Source organism: Triticum aestivum, chromosome 7D, assembly GCF_018294505.1.
Source record: "Triticum aestivum cultivar Chinese Spring chromosome 7D, IWGSC CS RefSeq v2.1, whole genome shotgun sequence".
NCBI lineage: Eukaryota > Viridiplantae > Streptophyta > Magnoliopsida > Poales > Poaceae > Triticum > Triticum aestivum.
The window spans coordinates 90,921,769-90,937,465 of NC_057814.1; the positions used below are offsets into that span (position 1 = coordinate 90,921,769).

At 53.4% G+C, this 15,697-nt stretch overlaps 2 protein-coding genes across 2 annotated transcripts; one reads left to right on the plus strand and one right to left on the minus strand.

The window, feature by feature from the left end:
- The first annotated feature begins 2,045 nt into the window (after window positions 1–2,045).
- On the plus strand, window positions 2,046–4,024 carry LOC123170367 (monooxygenase 2-like). Its single transcript, XM_044588229.1, has 5 exons — window positions 2,046–2,308; window positions 2,426–2,486; window positions 2,615–2,803; window positions 2,915–3,147; window positions 3,339–4,024. Exons 1-5 carry the CDS (start codon window positions 2,064–2,066, stop codon window positions 3,880–3,882), a joined length of 1,272 nt encoding a protein of 423 aa, XP_044444164.1. The 5' UTR covers window positions 2,046–2,063; the 3' UTR covers window positions 3,883–4,024.
- Window positions 4,025–7,080: 3,056 nt separating this feature from the next.
- On the minus strand, window positions 7,081–9,383 carry LOC123167473 (protein NRT1/ PTR FAMILY 5.10-like). Its single transcript, XM_044585314.1, has 4 exons — window positions 9,209–9,383; window positions 8,891–9,108; window positions 8,124–8,620; window positions 7,081–7,975 (listed from the first exon to the last, which is right to left on the minus strand). Exons 1-4 carry the CDS (start codon window positions 9,333–9,335, stop codon window positions 7,174–7,176), a joined length of 1,644 nt encoding a protein of 547 aa, XP_044441249.1. The 5' UTR covers window positions 9,336–9,383; the 3' UTR covers window positions 7,081–7,173.
- Window positions 9,384–15,697: the final 6,314 nt, after the last annotated feature.

The following is a 15,697-nucleotide window of genomic DNA, read 5'->3' on the forward strand; positions in this document are numbered from 1 at the left end:
GTAAAGCACCTTTATAATCACCCGCTTACGTTGTGACGTTTGGTAGCACACAAAGTGTTCCTCCGGTATTTGGGAGTTGCATAATCTCATAGTCATAGGAACATGTATAAGTCATGAAGAAAGCAATAGCAACATACTAAACGATCAAGTGATATGCTAACGGAATGGGTCAAGTCAATCACATCATTCTCTAATGATGTGATCTCGTTAATCAAATGACAACTCATGTCTATGGCTAGGAAACTTAACCATCTTTGATTCAACGAGCTAGTCAAGTAGAGGCATACTAGTGACACTCTGTTTGTCTATGTATTCACACATGTATTAAGTTTCCGGTTAATACAATTCAGCATGAATAATAAACATTTATCATGAAATAAGCAAATAAATAATAACTTTATTATTGCCTCTAGGGCATATTTCCTTCAGCTCGGCCCTGGACGTCTTGGCGCACTTGGCGGTTTCGGACGCCGGGGCGGCGGTCTCGCCCCCTTTGTGGTTGGCGGACGACGAAGCTACTTGGGCGGCACGGTGCCGAGAGCTCCGGGAGTGGTGGCTGGACTTCCTGCAATGGCTGATGCAACAATGGGGGCGGGGTCCTCATGTGTTGGTCGGGTGCAGGGGCACCGGTTGCCTGGCGCAGGTATGATTGCCTGCTCCTACCGTGGTGTGTGGGGACGCTAGATCGGCCTAGTGGCTGGATCTGGTTCCCGCGGTGGCGTATGGCTCCTGGTGTCGATGCCAGATAGGGTTGGTGTCCGGATCTAGCTCCCGTGGTGGTGTCTACCTCCCAACCCTGTTCATAGGCGGCGGTGGTTGTGCCGGCTTCGTTCCGTGGTTGCCGGAAGGCGTCGTGACGTTGGGCCTTCGCGGCACCGTGGTGGTGCTGGCAGAAGCAGGTTGCCCGGCGTGATGTTGTTGACCGTTCCGGCTTGGGGATGGTTGGGTGCGACAATGGAGCTTCATCGGTGAGGTGTTGCGGCGGCAGTGGAGTGAACCAACACGGATGGTGTGCCTCCTCCGGTGGGATGGGATGTAGGTGTGTGACAATTTGGACGAAAGTCCTACTCGTCATTGGTCGATGCTAGCGATGACGGCGCCCGTGGGTGTCCTTCCTCTCCTTGAAGGCATCGTTTTAGTATGTCGCCACCTCGCTCTCTTCCATTTTCAGGCGAAAGCCTAGGTTTGGATCCGGATCGGCAATGGCGTCGTTATCGGTGTCATTCTTCTGTTGGTAGCATTGCTTTTGAGACATGGGCTTGGAGGTTCTATGTTGTGTTCCTTTGGTGCTTGCCGCTGTTCTAAGTTGTTCGTTAGAGGCGCTATGTAAACCACCTGGGTGAATCGAAGACTACGACTTTCTCGGGGTTGTCCGAGTCCCGCCATCCACCTGCCAACTTTTTCAGGCACTCTAGGGTGGTTGGTGCGTCGGCAGAGATAGTTTATTTGGAGTTGTTGCTCTTTGTGGGTCAGTTTAGGACCGGCTCTTTTGCGTTGGAGTTTTTGTATGTGTTCGTGTAGGAGTAGTGTTTGCTACTCGCCAAGCTGTGATGAGAGTTTGTCTGTTCTTGTAATTTATCCTATGTCTTCTGTAAAGTTAATGCGCACACAATTTGCATACTCTTGAAGAAAAAAACTAGCAAGTTGGCATCCAGATCATCAGTATGAAGTCGCTGGTGCTGCTTTTCAAACCCAGCTGCGAATGGATCCCGTGAATATCATTCGTGGCCACTGCCTTTTCAAACCACACAGGTAACATGCAGTCTGTTTTTTTATATATATTCTGAACTGACATGCAGTCTGGTTGATGATAGATACCCTCCAAAAACTAAAAGCGCATTCCGTCTTTAGTTTATGCTATCAGATCGCCAAACAACCTTAAAAAAACTCTTTTAGCATTATTCCATTTGTATACCAACTGGTTGCTGTGGTACGCCAAGATCTGGCACTCACATCATTATCAGTATGCACACTAGCTAGTGCACCAACCTACCAATAAAAGCATAACTGGCATAGCCCGCCTCCTCCAAGAGGCAAAAGCCAGCCAAAGCATTGCAAGAGCGATGGCCGATGGCAGCCTGGACGCGGAGGTGGTGATCGTCGGCGGCGGCATCGCGGGCCTTGCAACGGCGGTGGCGCTCCAGCGGGCGGGCGTGGCGCCCGGTGGCCGCGGCATCTTGGTGCTAGAGCGGCACCCCGAACTGCGCGCCACCGGGACGGCCATGACCGTCTTCCCCAACGGCTGGTTCGCGCTCCGCGCGCTTGGCGTCGCACACAAGCTCACGTCCCGCTACGACGTCATCGAAAAGTACGTACCCCCTCCGTAAAAAATTGTAAACCATGTAAAAACTCTTATATTTGAGTACGTTCCATCGGTTAGCTTTCTCGAGTCTCGACTGATCTGCTGCTGCGTACGTTCGTGCAGATCCCGGGTGACCAATCTTGAGACCGGGACGACGCAGGTGTTTCGATTTGCCGGGAACAAAGTCAGGTCAGTACCACTATACTATTCCCTACTGATTAGCATGTTGGTTATTGCTGGGTGCCTGGGTACGGTCATGGCCGTTGGTCTGGTCTGGTTATCTGACCATCTGGAGTGAAAATGGGGCGGGAGAGAAGTGATGAAGTGAGAATGAGAGCCGTGGACCGAAAGGCGCTGCTGGATGCGCTAGCAGACGAGCTGCCCCCGGGCATGGTCCGCTTCTCCTCCAAGCTCGTCTCCATCGACGCCATACCCGCAACTAGCGGCTCGTCGGAGGCCACCGTCCTAAGATTAGAAGACGGCGCCGTGATCCGAGCCAAAGTAAGTACCGCATCTAATCTAATACACACACATATATACTATGTACTACGAACTGGGATGCATGATTGATGAAGCAACTTGTACATCTGTCTCGTGTACGTACCTCGCCAGATTCTGATCGGTTGCGACGGCGTGCACTCGGTGGTGGCGCGGTGGCTCGGCCTGTCGGAGCCACTGAGGTCGGGCCGGTCCACCATCCGCGGCCTCTCCGTGTACCCTAGCGGGCACGGTTTGAAGCAAGAGATCCGGCAGTACCTGTCGAACGGTATCCGAGCCGGCTTGCTGCCCATCAGCAATACCGGTATCTACTGGTACCTTGTCAACAACACCATTCCCCAAGGCAAGTTACGCAAAACGTTTTCCCTGGATCAGTTTGAACTGATATGTACTGAATATTTCCATTAAGAAATTACTCCCTCTGTAAAGAAATATAAGAGCATTTAAAACAGTAAATGCTCTTATATTTCTTTCCGGAGCAAGTACAATCATAATATTCGTATCAGAATCATTCATAGCAGCACTGAAATGCTATTAGTGTTGCAGAGAAAGTAGCCAGTGCGGACCCTGTGAAGATCTTGCGGGAGGTGACTGAAAACCTGGGCGCGCACCTGCCCGCCGAGTACCTGGACGTGGTCCGTAACACCGACCTGCGCAACCTCTCGTGGGCGCCATTGTTGTACAGAAACCCCTGGGGCGTGCTCACGGGCAAGGCAGCCCGTGGAACGGTAACCGTAGCCGGCGACGCGTTCCACCCCATGACACCGGAGATGGCGCAGGGCGGGTGCTCCGCGCTCGAGGACGCGGTGGTGCTCGCCCGCGCCTTGTCGCAGGCCGCCACGCCCTCCGAGGGCCTGGCCGCATACGTGGCGAAGCGGCGTGGCCGGGCGACATGGCTGGTCGCCGTGGCCTACGTATCGGGCTGGGTCCAGCAGGGCGGGACCAACGTCCATGCTGCCGTTGGGTGGGTGGTCAGGTTGTTTCGGGACTGGATCTTTTTCCGGTTCGTCTTCCCTAGGCTCGCCGACACCATGTGGTACAATTGCGGTGACCTTGTGCCGTGCAAGAACCACACCGAGTGAAACATAGGGCATCGGAGTATAATACAGCCACTGCAGGTGGGAGTGCGACGAGTAAATTGCATAAAACCATCATTTTAAGGGCTAGGTTTGTAAAGATTACTAGGGGACAGTTTCTCTGCAGAAAGCACCACGTCTTACGTAATTCTTTTGCAAAAACCACTGATTGGCGGATCTAGGTCGTTTAAGAGCGTTTATGACTGGTGAGGCCCTTTTTTGCCTACGTGGCATAACTTTTTGTGCCGGATGGTTTTCAATCTAAAATTACAAACTAGACCCTACAATTTTACATAGACACCCCTAAATCAAAATTGGAAAACGCAATTAGACCCAGCGCTCCTCCTCCGTGGTGGACCACTACTTCCCGGCGAGGATCTGGATCGGGGTCACCCTACTCCTCGCGCGCCTTGTCGGCCTCCTCGTGGCCACCCTTGCGGACGCCGTGCCCGCGTTCGCCGCCGGGCCCGGGGACGGGAAGGACACCGTCGCCGTCGTCGCGCACCTCGACGCCGTCGTCGTGCTCCTGGACGCCTGCAACGCCGTCGCCGCCTGCGTCGACCTCCTCCACCGGCGCCGCCTCCTCTCCCGCCTCGTGGTCCACCACGTCTCGTCGTCGCCCCAGTCATCGTCGTCCCTCAGCCGCTCGCGCGCCGCGCTCGATGACCGAGACGGCCGCGGCGCGCGAGGCACTTCCTCCCCTGCCCTGCTAGCGCTCCTTCCATCCCGTTCATCGACCCGCCCCACGGCGGCCGCGGCCATCAGCTCACCGCCGTCGTGCGCGTCGTCCTCGCCTTCAACGCCGTCTCCTCCCTCGCCGCGACCACCATCCTCACAGGCGGGGTCGCGGTCAACACCACCTTGCCCCTGGTCTCCGGCCTGCTCAAAATCGGGAACGAGCTTGTCTCTCGTGGGTGTGTGGGGGCGCGGGGGGGGGGGGGGTACGACGGCGGCGGCCCGGGGAGGGAGGGGCGGCGCCGAGCTCGTCTCCCAGCTGCGGATGGGGCGGGGGCGTGGTTGGAGGGCCTGAGATATAGTGGCGAGAATGTAGGAGGGCGTTTTTGCATTAAACCTAAACAATGATGCCACGTCAGCAGAAAACGGGCCCCATTGTCATAAACGCTCTTAAACGACCCAAATCCGCCGATCAGTGGTTTTTGCAAATGGATTTTGCAAGACGTGGTGTTTTCTGCGGAGAAACTGTATCCTAGTGTTTTTCGCAAACCTAGCACTCAAAGCGGTGGTTTTATGCAATTTACTCGAGTGCGAGACCGTACAACAAGTGCGCAGTACAACTGTGTAACTTACTATTCCAACTTGGCTGTACATTATTTCTATTCTCCTAGGGTTTGTTGCTCTAGGAAGGAGACTAGAGTGTGGTTTTTGGGATTTCCACAGGACCTCTACAAACTAACTAGAGTGTGGTTTGTAGACTAGAGTGTTGGTTTTGGGATGCCCATAAGGTCTAATAAAAATTCCATTCATAATTTTACATGTCTACAAACTAACTCATTGTCCTGATTATAGATTCAACTTTTAGGAAGTTAATTAAAGTCAGCGAGTCACATATGAATATGTTTTCTATTTCCGCCGTGTAGCCGATACGTCTGCATGGGCAGGCCCTCGTCGCCGCCACCGCCGATCAACGAGGAGCTGCCACCGCCGATCACCAAGGCGCGGGGTTACCTCCTCCACTACCTCGCGGGAGGCGGTTATGGCGGTGCCTCGGGCTCGAGGGTTGTCATATCCGAGGCAGAGCGCGCGGTGAGGCAGCAGACGAGGTACGACCGGCACAATGTTGGTCGCCACTCCGCGTTTCCCAAGAGCGATGTGGCGTTGGAATGAGTCTGAATGACCGCGACCTCGCCGCCGCTCGGGCGCTCGACTGTTCTGTCATCACCGCGGAGACGGCCGCCAGGCACCGCCGCCGCCTTGACCGCGAGCTCGCCAAGATCGGGAGGAGGGGTCGCTTAGCGACTGCTCCGCCAACGCCGGTCGCGCCAAGCCTGCTGCCAGGGCTCCGAAGGCTACGTTGGAAGTCGATGTGGCAGCCCTCCGCACAGCACAATGGGGGGCGGAGCGGCAGGCAGCCGCTGGATAAGGATGCTGCGGCCCTCAGGCGCCGTTCCGCCGCCACAACGACGACAACGACATCACGGATGGAGACTGCGGTGCAGCAGGGCAGGGCGGCCACGCGTACGAGTTGGTCGTCCGGTATAAGGTTTAAGTTTTTTGCTATTTTTTTATCAAACAGTCGAAATATCAACCTTTTTATGTAAATTATAACCGAACTTGAATGAAATCCGTCGTGTTTGTATGGATTTCATTCGGTTAGTTTAAAATGTGATTGAAATTTCATGGACAGATGACGGAGCAAACTTGCAGAGGGTAAGTATATCATCTTAGACGTCAAATCAACATGCAGTTTGTCCCATGCATGAATGTCAACATCAATAGGTCTTATATACTAAAATCTGCCTGGTGGTACAGAAGGCAGCGGTGGGCTACTCCGCCATATTTGCTTGCGAAATTAGTATGTCACCATAACTTCTAAATAAACTGTGCAAATTTAAATTTATTTATGTATTTGAGTTTCTCGTGGCTAGCTCCTCTACGAAACAAGTCTAATATTGATATATTTGTAACAAAGTTTCGTAAACTTTTCATCAAAATTGAGATAAGCTATTTATAAAGTTCTTCGGTTCCAAATACATTTTCTAGCAAAGTTCTTTAATATTTCTAACAAAGTGCAGAAACACTATTTATAAAGTTCTTCAACTCCTGGTCCTGTTCATTTATCACTTTGCAAATGAAAATTAAAAGTTCTTCACTATGCCCAACAAAGTTACTCACTGAAAACACTGATAATCTTCTAAAAAACCATATTTCAATTTCAGTTAAAAAATGTGTTCAAAAATTATCCAAGCCTGATCTTGTTCTAAAGATCTTGGCGTCAGGAGTTCAAATATATATAAAGTTTCAAAAACAATTTTTGATTAAACTGTTAAAAGACAACTAAAAGTAACAAAGTTTTTGGAGAGAGAAAAGACAACCTATGCATGCATGTGTCAGTCCATGGGAAAGAAAAGAGAGGCAGAGGGGCATGCACATGCAAAGGGCCTGGATCCATATGTTGGAGCAGCGGCTGTGATTGGCGTTGCCGCGCACAACGCCATATTCGATGATAATCTTGAAATTTCTGAATTCGAATAAATCGGCATAAGATTTTGGAATACTATAACGCAATACATCTGTACATTTATCACAAGGAATTAACACCTTACAAGTTACAAGTGACTACAAGACAGCACCACTGTCGTCATGGTCATGGTGAGCCACCCTCTTCTTGTACACATAAACGCGCGAAACTACCATGAACGCGACCAGCTCCACTGCGCAGAGCCCGGCGAGGAGCCAGTAGAAGTAGTCGAGGTGGGCGCGGTTCAGGTTGTTGGAGAACCAGCTGGCGCCTCTCTTCTTGGTCGCGCCGTCGATGGCGGATATGAGGACGCTACTGAAGATGTTGCCCACCCCGAAGATGCTTAGGTAGAAGGCGAGCCCCAGGCTGCGCAGCGCGTCGGGGACCTGGTCGTAGAAGAACTCCTGCAGCCCGATCATGGAGAACACGTCCGACAGCCCGAACAGCACGTACTGCGGCACCATCCACCACAGGCTCATCGGCAGCGCCGCCTTTGGGTCGTCCACCAGCCCGGCCTCCCTTGCAACGCCCAGGCGCTTCGCCTCCACCAGCGCCGCCACCACCATGGCCACCAGCGCGAGCACGAGCCCGGTGCCGATCCTCTGCAGCATCGTGATGCCCGCTGAGAGGCGCGTGAACCCCCTCGCCGCCGGCACGAAGAGCCGGTCGTACACAGGGACGAAGGTGATGATGGTCAGGCAGATGAACGACTGCAGCGCCGCCGGCGGCACGCGGAAAGTGGCGCCGATCCGCCGGTCCAGCGTCGCGACCTGCTTCGTGAAGAACGTCGGCGACTGGGAGCTGATGACGGCGTAGATTATGCACGTCGCCCAGATGGGGAACAGACGCAGCAGGCCCCTCACTTCCGCGCTGAACTCAGCATCCTCACCCGCAAGAGTACTGCTTGTTACAAGAGACCGAACACATTGATTAGTACTGTAAAATGTAACCCTTTTATTTTGCGGGGTTGTAAAATGTAAGCCTGAAGCTTTCAGAATTTTCATTGCCAAAACACTTGTAAATGAGAATGATGGATAAGTGAACATACTTGGCACATTGGCTGGATTTGGAGCCTCTGATGAGCGCAACCAAGACCCTGGCGAGGCGAGCGAAGGGGCTGGACCTGGACTGGGTGGAAGTGTAGTAGCGGTACCTGCGGGTGCCGAACAAGAACATGGCGAGAGCGAAGACCATGACGAGGCAGGGGATGCCGAAGCCGAGGCCCCAGCCGATGTTGTCCTGGATGTAGCTGGAGACCATGGTGGTGGCGGCGGTGCCGGAGCACATGCCGAGGAACCACCAGTTGAAGAAGGAGCTCCTGGAGACGGACTCCTTGGGGTGGTGCTGGTCGAACTGGTCGGCGCCGAACGCCTGCACGCATGGCTTGTGCCCGGCCTCCGCCAGCGCCACCATATACAGGGAGACGTAGAAGATGGTCACCTGCACCGGGGACGGGGAGCACGCGAGCGAGAGCGCGGTGAAGCTGCTGCACCCGTCCGAGTGGAACGCCGGCAGCGCGGAGGACATGGTTAACATACCCAGGCTCTGCAATGGCAGCCCAATTGTCGGTGATCAGTTGATACTCCAATTCATAATTGATGAGAACTGTAAATCAGAACCAGCATCGTCGTGTGCGCACTTTTTCTGTCAGTGTCAGTGAAAGTGTGCGAGCTTAATTGGGGGAGGAGAGGATAGACAGAAAGTTAAGGAGGTCGGGCGTTCATTCACGAATCACCTTTGCGTCAAAGGGGATTTTATTTTGGAGGAACGTCAAAAAGACGAGAGGGGGAAGGGGAACAGACAGCAGGAACTGACCACAACGAAGAGGATGGAGGCGAGCACGATGGTGCGGAACCTCCCGAGCCAGGCGTCGGCGACGCAGGCCACCAGCAAGGGCAGCATCATGGCCACGCCGCTCCATGCGTTGATCGCCGCCGCGGCGGCGGCCGTGGACTCCGCCAGCGGCCCCGTCAGGTAGCTGATCAGGTTCGCCGACACGCCGTGGTACGCGAACCTCTCCGCGATCTCCACAACTTCAATTCCAAACAAAACAGAAGCCAAATTAAAGCCACCTCGCAGTCAACCATCGGCTTACACCTGACCATCATCAGCGTGCTGCACGGGGAGCCGTACCGAGGACAAACATCGCGGCGGGCCATCGGCCGGTGGAGGCGCGCGGCGCGGGGTCGCCCCGGAAGTCAACCACGCCGGCGACCGCGCCGTCGGACAGAGGCGGGAGGAGGGCACGGGTGGGGTCCATTCTCCTAGCACTTCTGTGTGTGCCGGTAAATTGGAAGGAGCTGCACAGATGACGATGTGGCGGCTGGGGGACTGGATTATTTTACTACCGTTAGATGAGTCTTTTTTTTTAACTAACCAGGGTTAGTTGAGTTGCCCTTTTCAAGAGCAGTACAGACACAAGCACTCATATACACGTGCACACGCTCACCTCTATGAACGCACATACGCACATGTCACTCCTATGAGCATTTCCGAGAGACTGAACCGACATATCATCTTGAGATTTACGAAGTCACCGTTCCTCCCACTGAGGGCGCATCGTCGGAAATCTTGAAATAAATTCAGTAACAATGCAAGCACCAGAACTTGAACCCTGGTGTGCTGGGGATACCACTGTCCCTCTAACCATCCAACCACAGGTTGGTTTGCGAAGAATTTCTTATTTAACTCGTGTTTAAATTTATGCTCTATTTGACATCAACAAATGATTTCTTCCCTATCCAACAACGAGTCTAATAAAGGGCATACAATTTAGACTTGTTATTAGATAGGGAGAAAAAGTTTTTCTGTGTCAAATAAATAAATGAAATTTAAAGATAATGTTAAATAAGGAATTGTTTTTTGTTTCATTGGCGTGTAGCTTCGGGCCCTCTATCTTGAGGGGTAAATTTGTTAAATGAAAAAGTAAAGTGTGGGTAAATATTTAATTGCCTTAACGGCTGGGTACAATGCCCGCTTACATGGCCATTTTTAGCTATGTGAAGGAGAAAGTCATGAAAAAATAAGGAGAGTGTACTCTTATGCAAGAATCTGCACACTGCAAGGCAGATACAATAAACTACGTAAAGAAATATATGAGCGTTTAGATCACTACTGACAGCGTCCTGAGCTAGGGGTACCAACCTAGTTGGCCCACAGTCCGTGGGCTGAGCATATGGCCCATCATTCTTACAAGGAAGGACTCCGGGGCCTTGCACTTCGGCGCGATCAAGGTGGACTCTGCCGAAGACTTGACATGTACTCCAAGGATTGCATGGACCGCTGTCATGTGTATCCCTAGATTGACAACCGACCATGTGTAACTCTAGGTACCCCCAGTGTCTATATAAACTGAGGGGTTTTTGTCCGTAGGGAGGACGGTCACAATTACAACCATCTAGTCTTAGGGTTGTCGGTGTCAAAACCGGCGGATCTCGGGTAGGGGGTCCCGAACTGTGCGTCTAAGGTCGATGGTAACAGGAGACAGGGGACACAATGTTTACCCAGGTTCGGGCCCTCTCTCTGGAGGTAATACCCTACTTCCTGCTTGATTGATCTTGATTAATATGAGTATTACAGGAGTTGATCTACCACGAGATCGTAATGGCTAAAACCCTAGAAGTCTAGCCTGTCTGACTATCTCTGTCCTCCGGACTAAGCCCTCCGGTTTATATAGACACCGGAGGGGATTTAGGGTTGTACAAGGTCGGTTACAGAGAAAAGAATCTTCATGTTTAGACGCCAAGGAGAGTCCCATCCGGACACGGGAGAGAGTCTTCGGTCTTGTATCTTCACAGCCCATTAGTCCGGCCCATGTCCAACAGGCCGGACGCCCGAGGACCCCTTAGTCTAGGACTCCCTCAGTTGCCCCTGAACCAGGCTTCAATGACGAGGTGTCCGGCGCGCAGATTGTCTTCGGCATTGCAAGGCGGGTTCCCCTTTCCGAACTCCAAGATAGTCTTCGGACGCAACGATCGTGTCCGGATCTGCAACACAAGTACCACACACAACCGCAGAGAGTATAATATTTCACGAGTCCAATCCGCTGGCAACTTTTCGTAACGTGACATCACGTCTGCCCGGTCATTATTTCGAACCGTTTTCGTCTGCCGCTCCCCGTTTCGAGATGCGGTTTCCATTGGCACGTCTTGTTGAAGCAGAGATCGTGTCCCCTTATTGCGGGATTCTCATCAATATGTGCGTGGGTAGCCCAATCGTGCCGTTTACACAGCCCTTGGGAACAGGCGAGTTTTAAGGCGAGTGGGGAGGCGCTTGATATTCATTGCCTTTATAAGGAGATAAGGACTCCCTTCCTTCACCCACGCCTTCTCTCTTTCTCTGCCTTCCCATTCTCGAGCTCCAGCGCCCAAGTCTTCATCTTCTCCGTCCCAAGAAAGCACTCAGCCATGTCCGGATCTGGAGCACAAGGCAAATGGATGGCCTCCTCCGTTAAGGAGAAGGACATCACCAAGCTTCGGGAGGCCGGGTATCTGGCGAAAGAAATCACCCACCGGCTTCCGACCAAGGGGCAATCGTCCCCACCCCGAAGCCCACCGAGAGGGTGGTCTTCATCCCTCACTTCGTCCGCGGTTTAGGATTTCCTCTCCACCCTTTCGTCCGCGGACTTATGTTTTACTACGGGCTAGATTTCCATAATCTAGCCCCGAACTCCTTCCTCAACATCTCGACATTCATTGTCGTGTGTGAGGCCTTCCTCCGCATCCAGCCCCACTTCGGACTCTGGCTCAAGATCTTCAATGTGAAGCCGAAGGTGGTGGACGGCCAACACGCGGAGAGCGGAGGCGCCATGGTGAGCAAGCTGCCCAATGTCACATGGCCCAAGGGTACTTTTGTGGAGACTGTCAAAGAGTGGCAGAAGCGGTGGTTCTACATCACAAAGCCTCGCGACGCCACTTGGGCGGCGGCTCCCGAGTTCAAGTCTGGAGCTCCAATGCGGCTCACCTCCTGGATAGAGAAGGGCCCAAATTGGTCTTCGTTGGACGAACTCATAGCGCTGCAAACGCGCATCCAAAGCATGGTGGATAAAAACATCAAGCTCGTAAACGTGATTCAGGTGATTCTAGTTCGCCGGGTTCTTCTATGCCAGAGCCGAACTTGCCCATTATGGGAATTCGATCCGGAGAAGCATAAGACCTTGGAAAGGCTCTTCGGGACCATGCACGAAGACATCTGGAAGGTGCTCTTCACGGGCAAGGAGACGCCGCCGGAGACAGACTCGGACCGTGGGCACGATCTTGCCCATCCTGCCAGTCCGGTAAGTCTTTCATGTCTCAAGGCGCATCCTCTACTTGCTTGCTCAAGGAAGATAACTGAACTTTATTATTTCATCTTTTCAGGGATGGACAGAGAAAGCGGAGCGGATCCAGTGTTCGGCTCCGCTGCCCGAAGAACCAGTCATCCCGCTCCTAGCGAAGATACTGGTTTCGGCGCCCTACCAGGCGCCGGAGAAGAAGGCCAAGAAGAAGGCCAAGGGGGCCAAAAGTGGCCCTCGCCGCAAGGGTGCTTCGGACGTGATGTCCGAAGACGACGAGACCCACTCCTGTGCCGCGGAGGACGACGAGGAGGAGGAGGAGAACAACCCCCCCCCCCTGATGGGGGAAGGAAGAAGAGGGCGGCCTCCACGAATCTGGAGGCGGAGGCGTCCAAGAGGGGGAAGGGCCCCCCTTGCGGATAACTCCGCGTGGGACATCGACAACAGTCCGGAGCGACGCCCCCGGAACAAGCCCCTGCCGCTTCGTAAGTACTAAAAAACTCGTATACGTCCATGTATCCGGCCTCTCCACTTCATGTTATTTAACATGTTGAATTATGCTATTGCAGTCCAGCCCATGACAGCTCCCTGCGATCCTCATCAAGAGGGTCGCTGGATTCGAAGGCAATGGCCAGCGAATCGCCGCCGGCCGCTCAATCTCCCAAGGCCAAGGGCGACGGCGAGGTACTGTCCCGAAGGACCTTCCCAGGCCAGGGAGAGGTTCAGGAGGCCGTCCGGGAGGCGCCGGAGGGCGAAGCCTCCGTCACCGGACACATGGGGGAGCAGATCCCCATGGAGATGGACGATGGGGGTGATGTTCAGTTCGGCCCCCAGCCGAACACGGTTCCGGAGACCTATACAGCTCCGGAATCCGCTGAGCAACCTCCTTCGAAAGAAGGAGGTGCGCCCAATCCGCCGGTGACCTCTGTCCAACCAGAGGCACCGGATAATCTGCTGGAAGCGCTACGAGGCGCTTCCATTGTGGAGGAACACCGTATCCTTATGGGTACGGTGATTGAGAGGGTTCAGTCCATCAAGAGCGGACTGACCGAAGCCTGCAGTAGCCTGCTGACAGGTTTTGAGGTAAGCAACGCAAAAGAGAAAGTCCTAGTATAAACAGTAGCCCCTGAGACACTGTCCAGTGTTCGGAAAGAAAAGCTGGATAGAGGATCAAGTAATTTTCGCAGGAAACTAACTATATGCGCCTGTGTTGAAACAGGCGTCGTTGCTAGCTGCGATCGCTCACACTGCCGAAGTCTAAAGACTGAAGCAGAGACTGGAGCGGGCCGGGGAGGAGCTCGGCCAGGCGAGAAAGCAGCTAGAAGACAAGCAAGGTATGTAATGACCTGCTATATATTCGAAAAGAATAAATGATGTTTAATGACCGTAGTAGCATGATATTTGCAGGAGCGGCGACCGAGGTCGAGGTCCTTAAAAAGGCCCTGGCCGAGGCTGACGAGAAAGCTGCCAAGGAAAAGGCCGCCCGTGAGAAGCACGAGGCCAGTCTTGAGGAGGTCCAGGATGCGGTGAAGAAATGCGAGACCTTGGAGCGCGATGCTTCCGCTCAAGAGATCGAACTCGCCAAGGCTCGCCAAAGCGCGGAAGAGGCCCGGGTTGAAGCCCAGGGCGCCCTCCGGGAGATCCAGGAGGCGAAGAAAATCGCGGCGGGTAAGGCGTTTAGTATGCAAAGCAAGTATGTGAAGAAGAAGTATCTCTTACTAACCAGGATTCGGAGTTCTCCAGGGGCGTTTGCAGATCTGCCGCGCAGTGTGTCCGACGCTACGGAGTTCTTCTGAGCCGAAGAAGGGAGCTCAACAGAGAAGCTGTTCTGGTCGCAATATCTTGCGCCAGAACATCTAGTGCCCTTCAGTGATCAGCTAAAACAGCTGGTCGAGCTGCATAGGGTGGCCGAACTAGCCATGAAGGATTTAATAATCCGGCTGTGGCCTGCCGAAGCTATACCCAGCAGCTACTTCGGCCTCGTGAAGCGGCTGGTGAATGCCTGCCCTCGGCTGGACGTTGTCAAGCGGTCAGTCTGCATCGAAGGCGCGCGCATGGCCTTTGCCCACGTCAAGGTGTGGTGGGCGAAGATGGACGCCGTCAAGCTTGTGACCAAGGGACCACTTGAGGGCAAGGAGCACCTCACACCCGAGCGGTATTTTGAAGACGTCCTGGAGGGGTCTCGTATTGTGGCGACGCAATGTGCGCAAGACATTATTTTCGGATGAAATACATTCATATTGTCTTTGCCTTGTATGATGGAACAAAGTTGTTATGTAATATAATGATTTGTTATTTTGAAAAAAATTACCTCTTGTGCGGCCGTGTTTTATAAAATCTGAGAGTTGGCCAGTCGTCGGCTTCTGCCCCCACGTTGGTGTTGGGGAACGTAGTAATTTCAAAAATTTCCTACGCACGCGCAAGATCATGGTGATGCATAACAACGAGAGGGGAGAGTGTTGTCCACGTACCCTCGTAGACCGACAGCGGAAGCGTTATCACAACGCGGTTGATGTAGTCGTACGTCTTCACGATCCGACCGATCAAGTACCGAACGTACGGCACCTCCGAGTTCTACACACGTTCAGCTCGATGACGTCCCTCGAACTCCGATCCAGCCGAGTGTTGAGGGAGAGTTTCGTCAGCACGACGGCGTGGTGACGATGATGATGTTCCACCGACGCAGGGCTTCGCCTAAGCTCCGCAACGGTATTATCGAGGTGTAATTTGGTGGAGGGGGGCACCGCACACGGCTAAGAGATCTCAAGGATCAATTGTTGTGTCTATGGGGTGCCCCCTTGCCCCCGTATATAAAGGAGCAAGGAGGAGGCAGCCGGCCAAGGGAGAGGCGCGCCAAAGGGGGGAGTCCTACTCCCACCGGGAGTAGGACTCCTCCTTTCCTTGTGGGAGTAGGAGAAGGGAAGGGGGAAGGAGAAAGAAGGAAGGGGGCGCCCCCCTCCCTAGTCCAATTCGGACTAGCCCATGGGGAGGGGTGCGGCCACCCTTTGGGGTCTTTCTCTCCTTTCCCGTATGGCCCATTAAGGCCCAATACGAATTCCCGTAACTCTCCGGTACTCCGAAAAATACCCGAATCACTCGGAACCTTTTCGAAGTCCGAATATAGTCGTCCAATATATCGATCTTTACGTCTCGACCATTTCGAGACTCCTCGTCATGTCCCCGATCTCATCCGGGACTCCGAACTCCTTCGGTACATCAACATACATAAACTCATAATAAAACTGTCATCGTAACTTTAAGCGTGCGGACCCTTCGGGTTCGAGAACTATGTAGACATGACCGAGACACCTCTCCGGTCAATAACCAATAGCGGGACCTGGATGCCCATA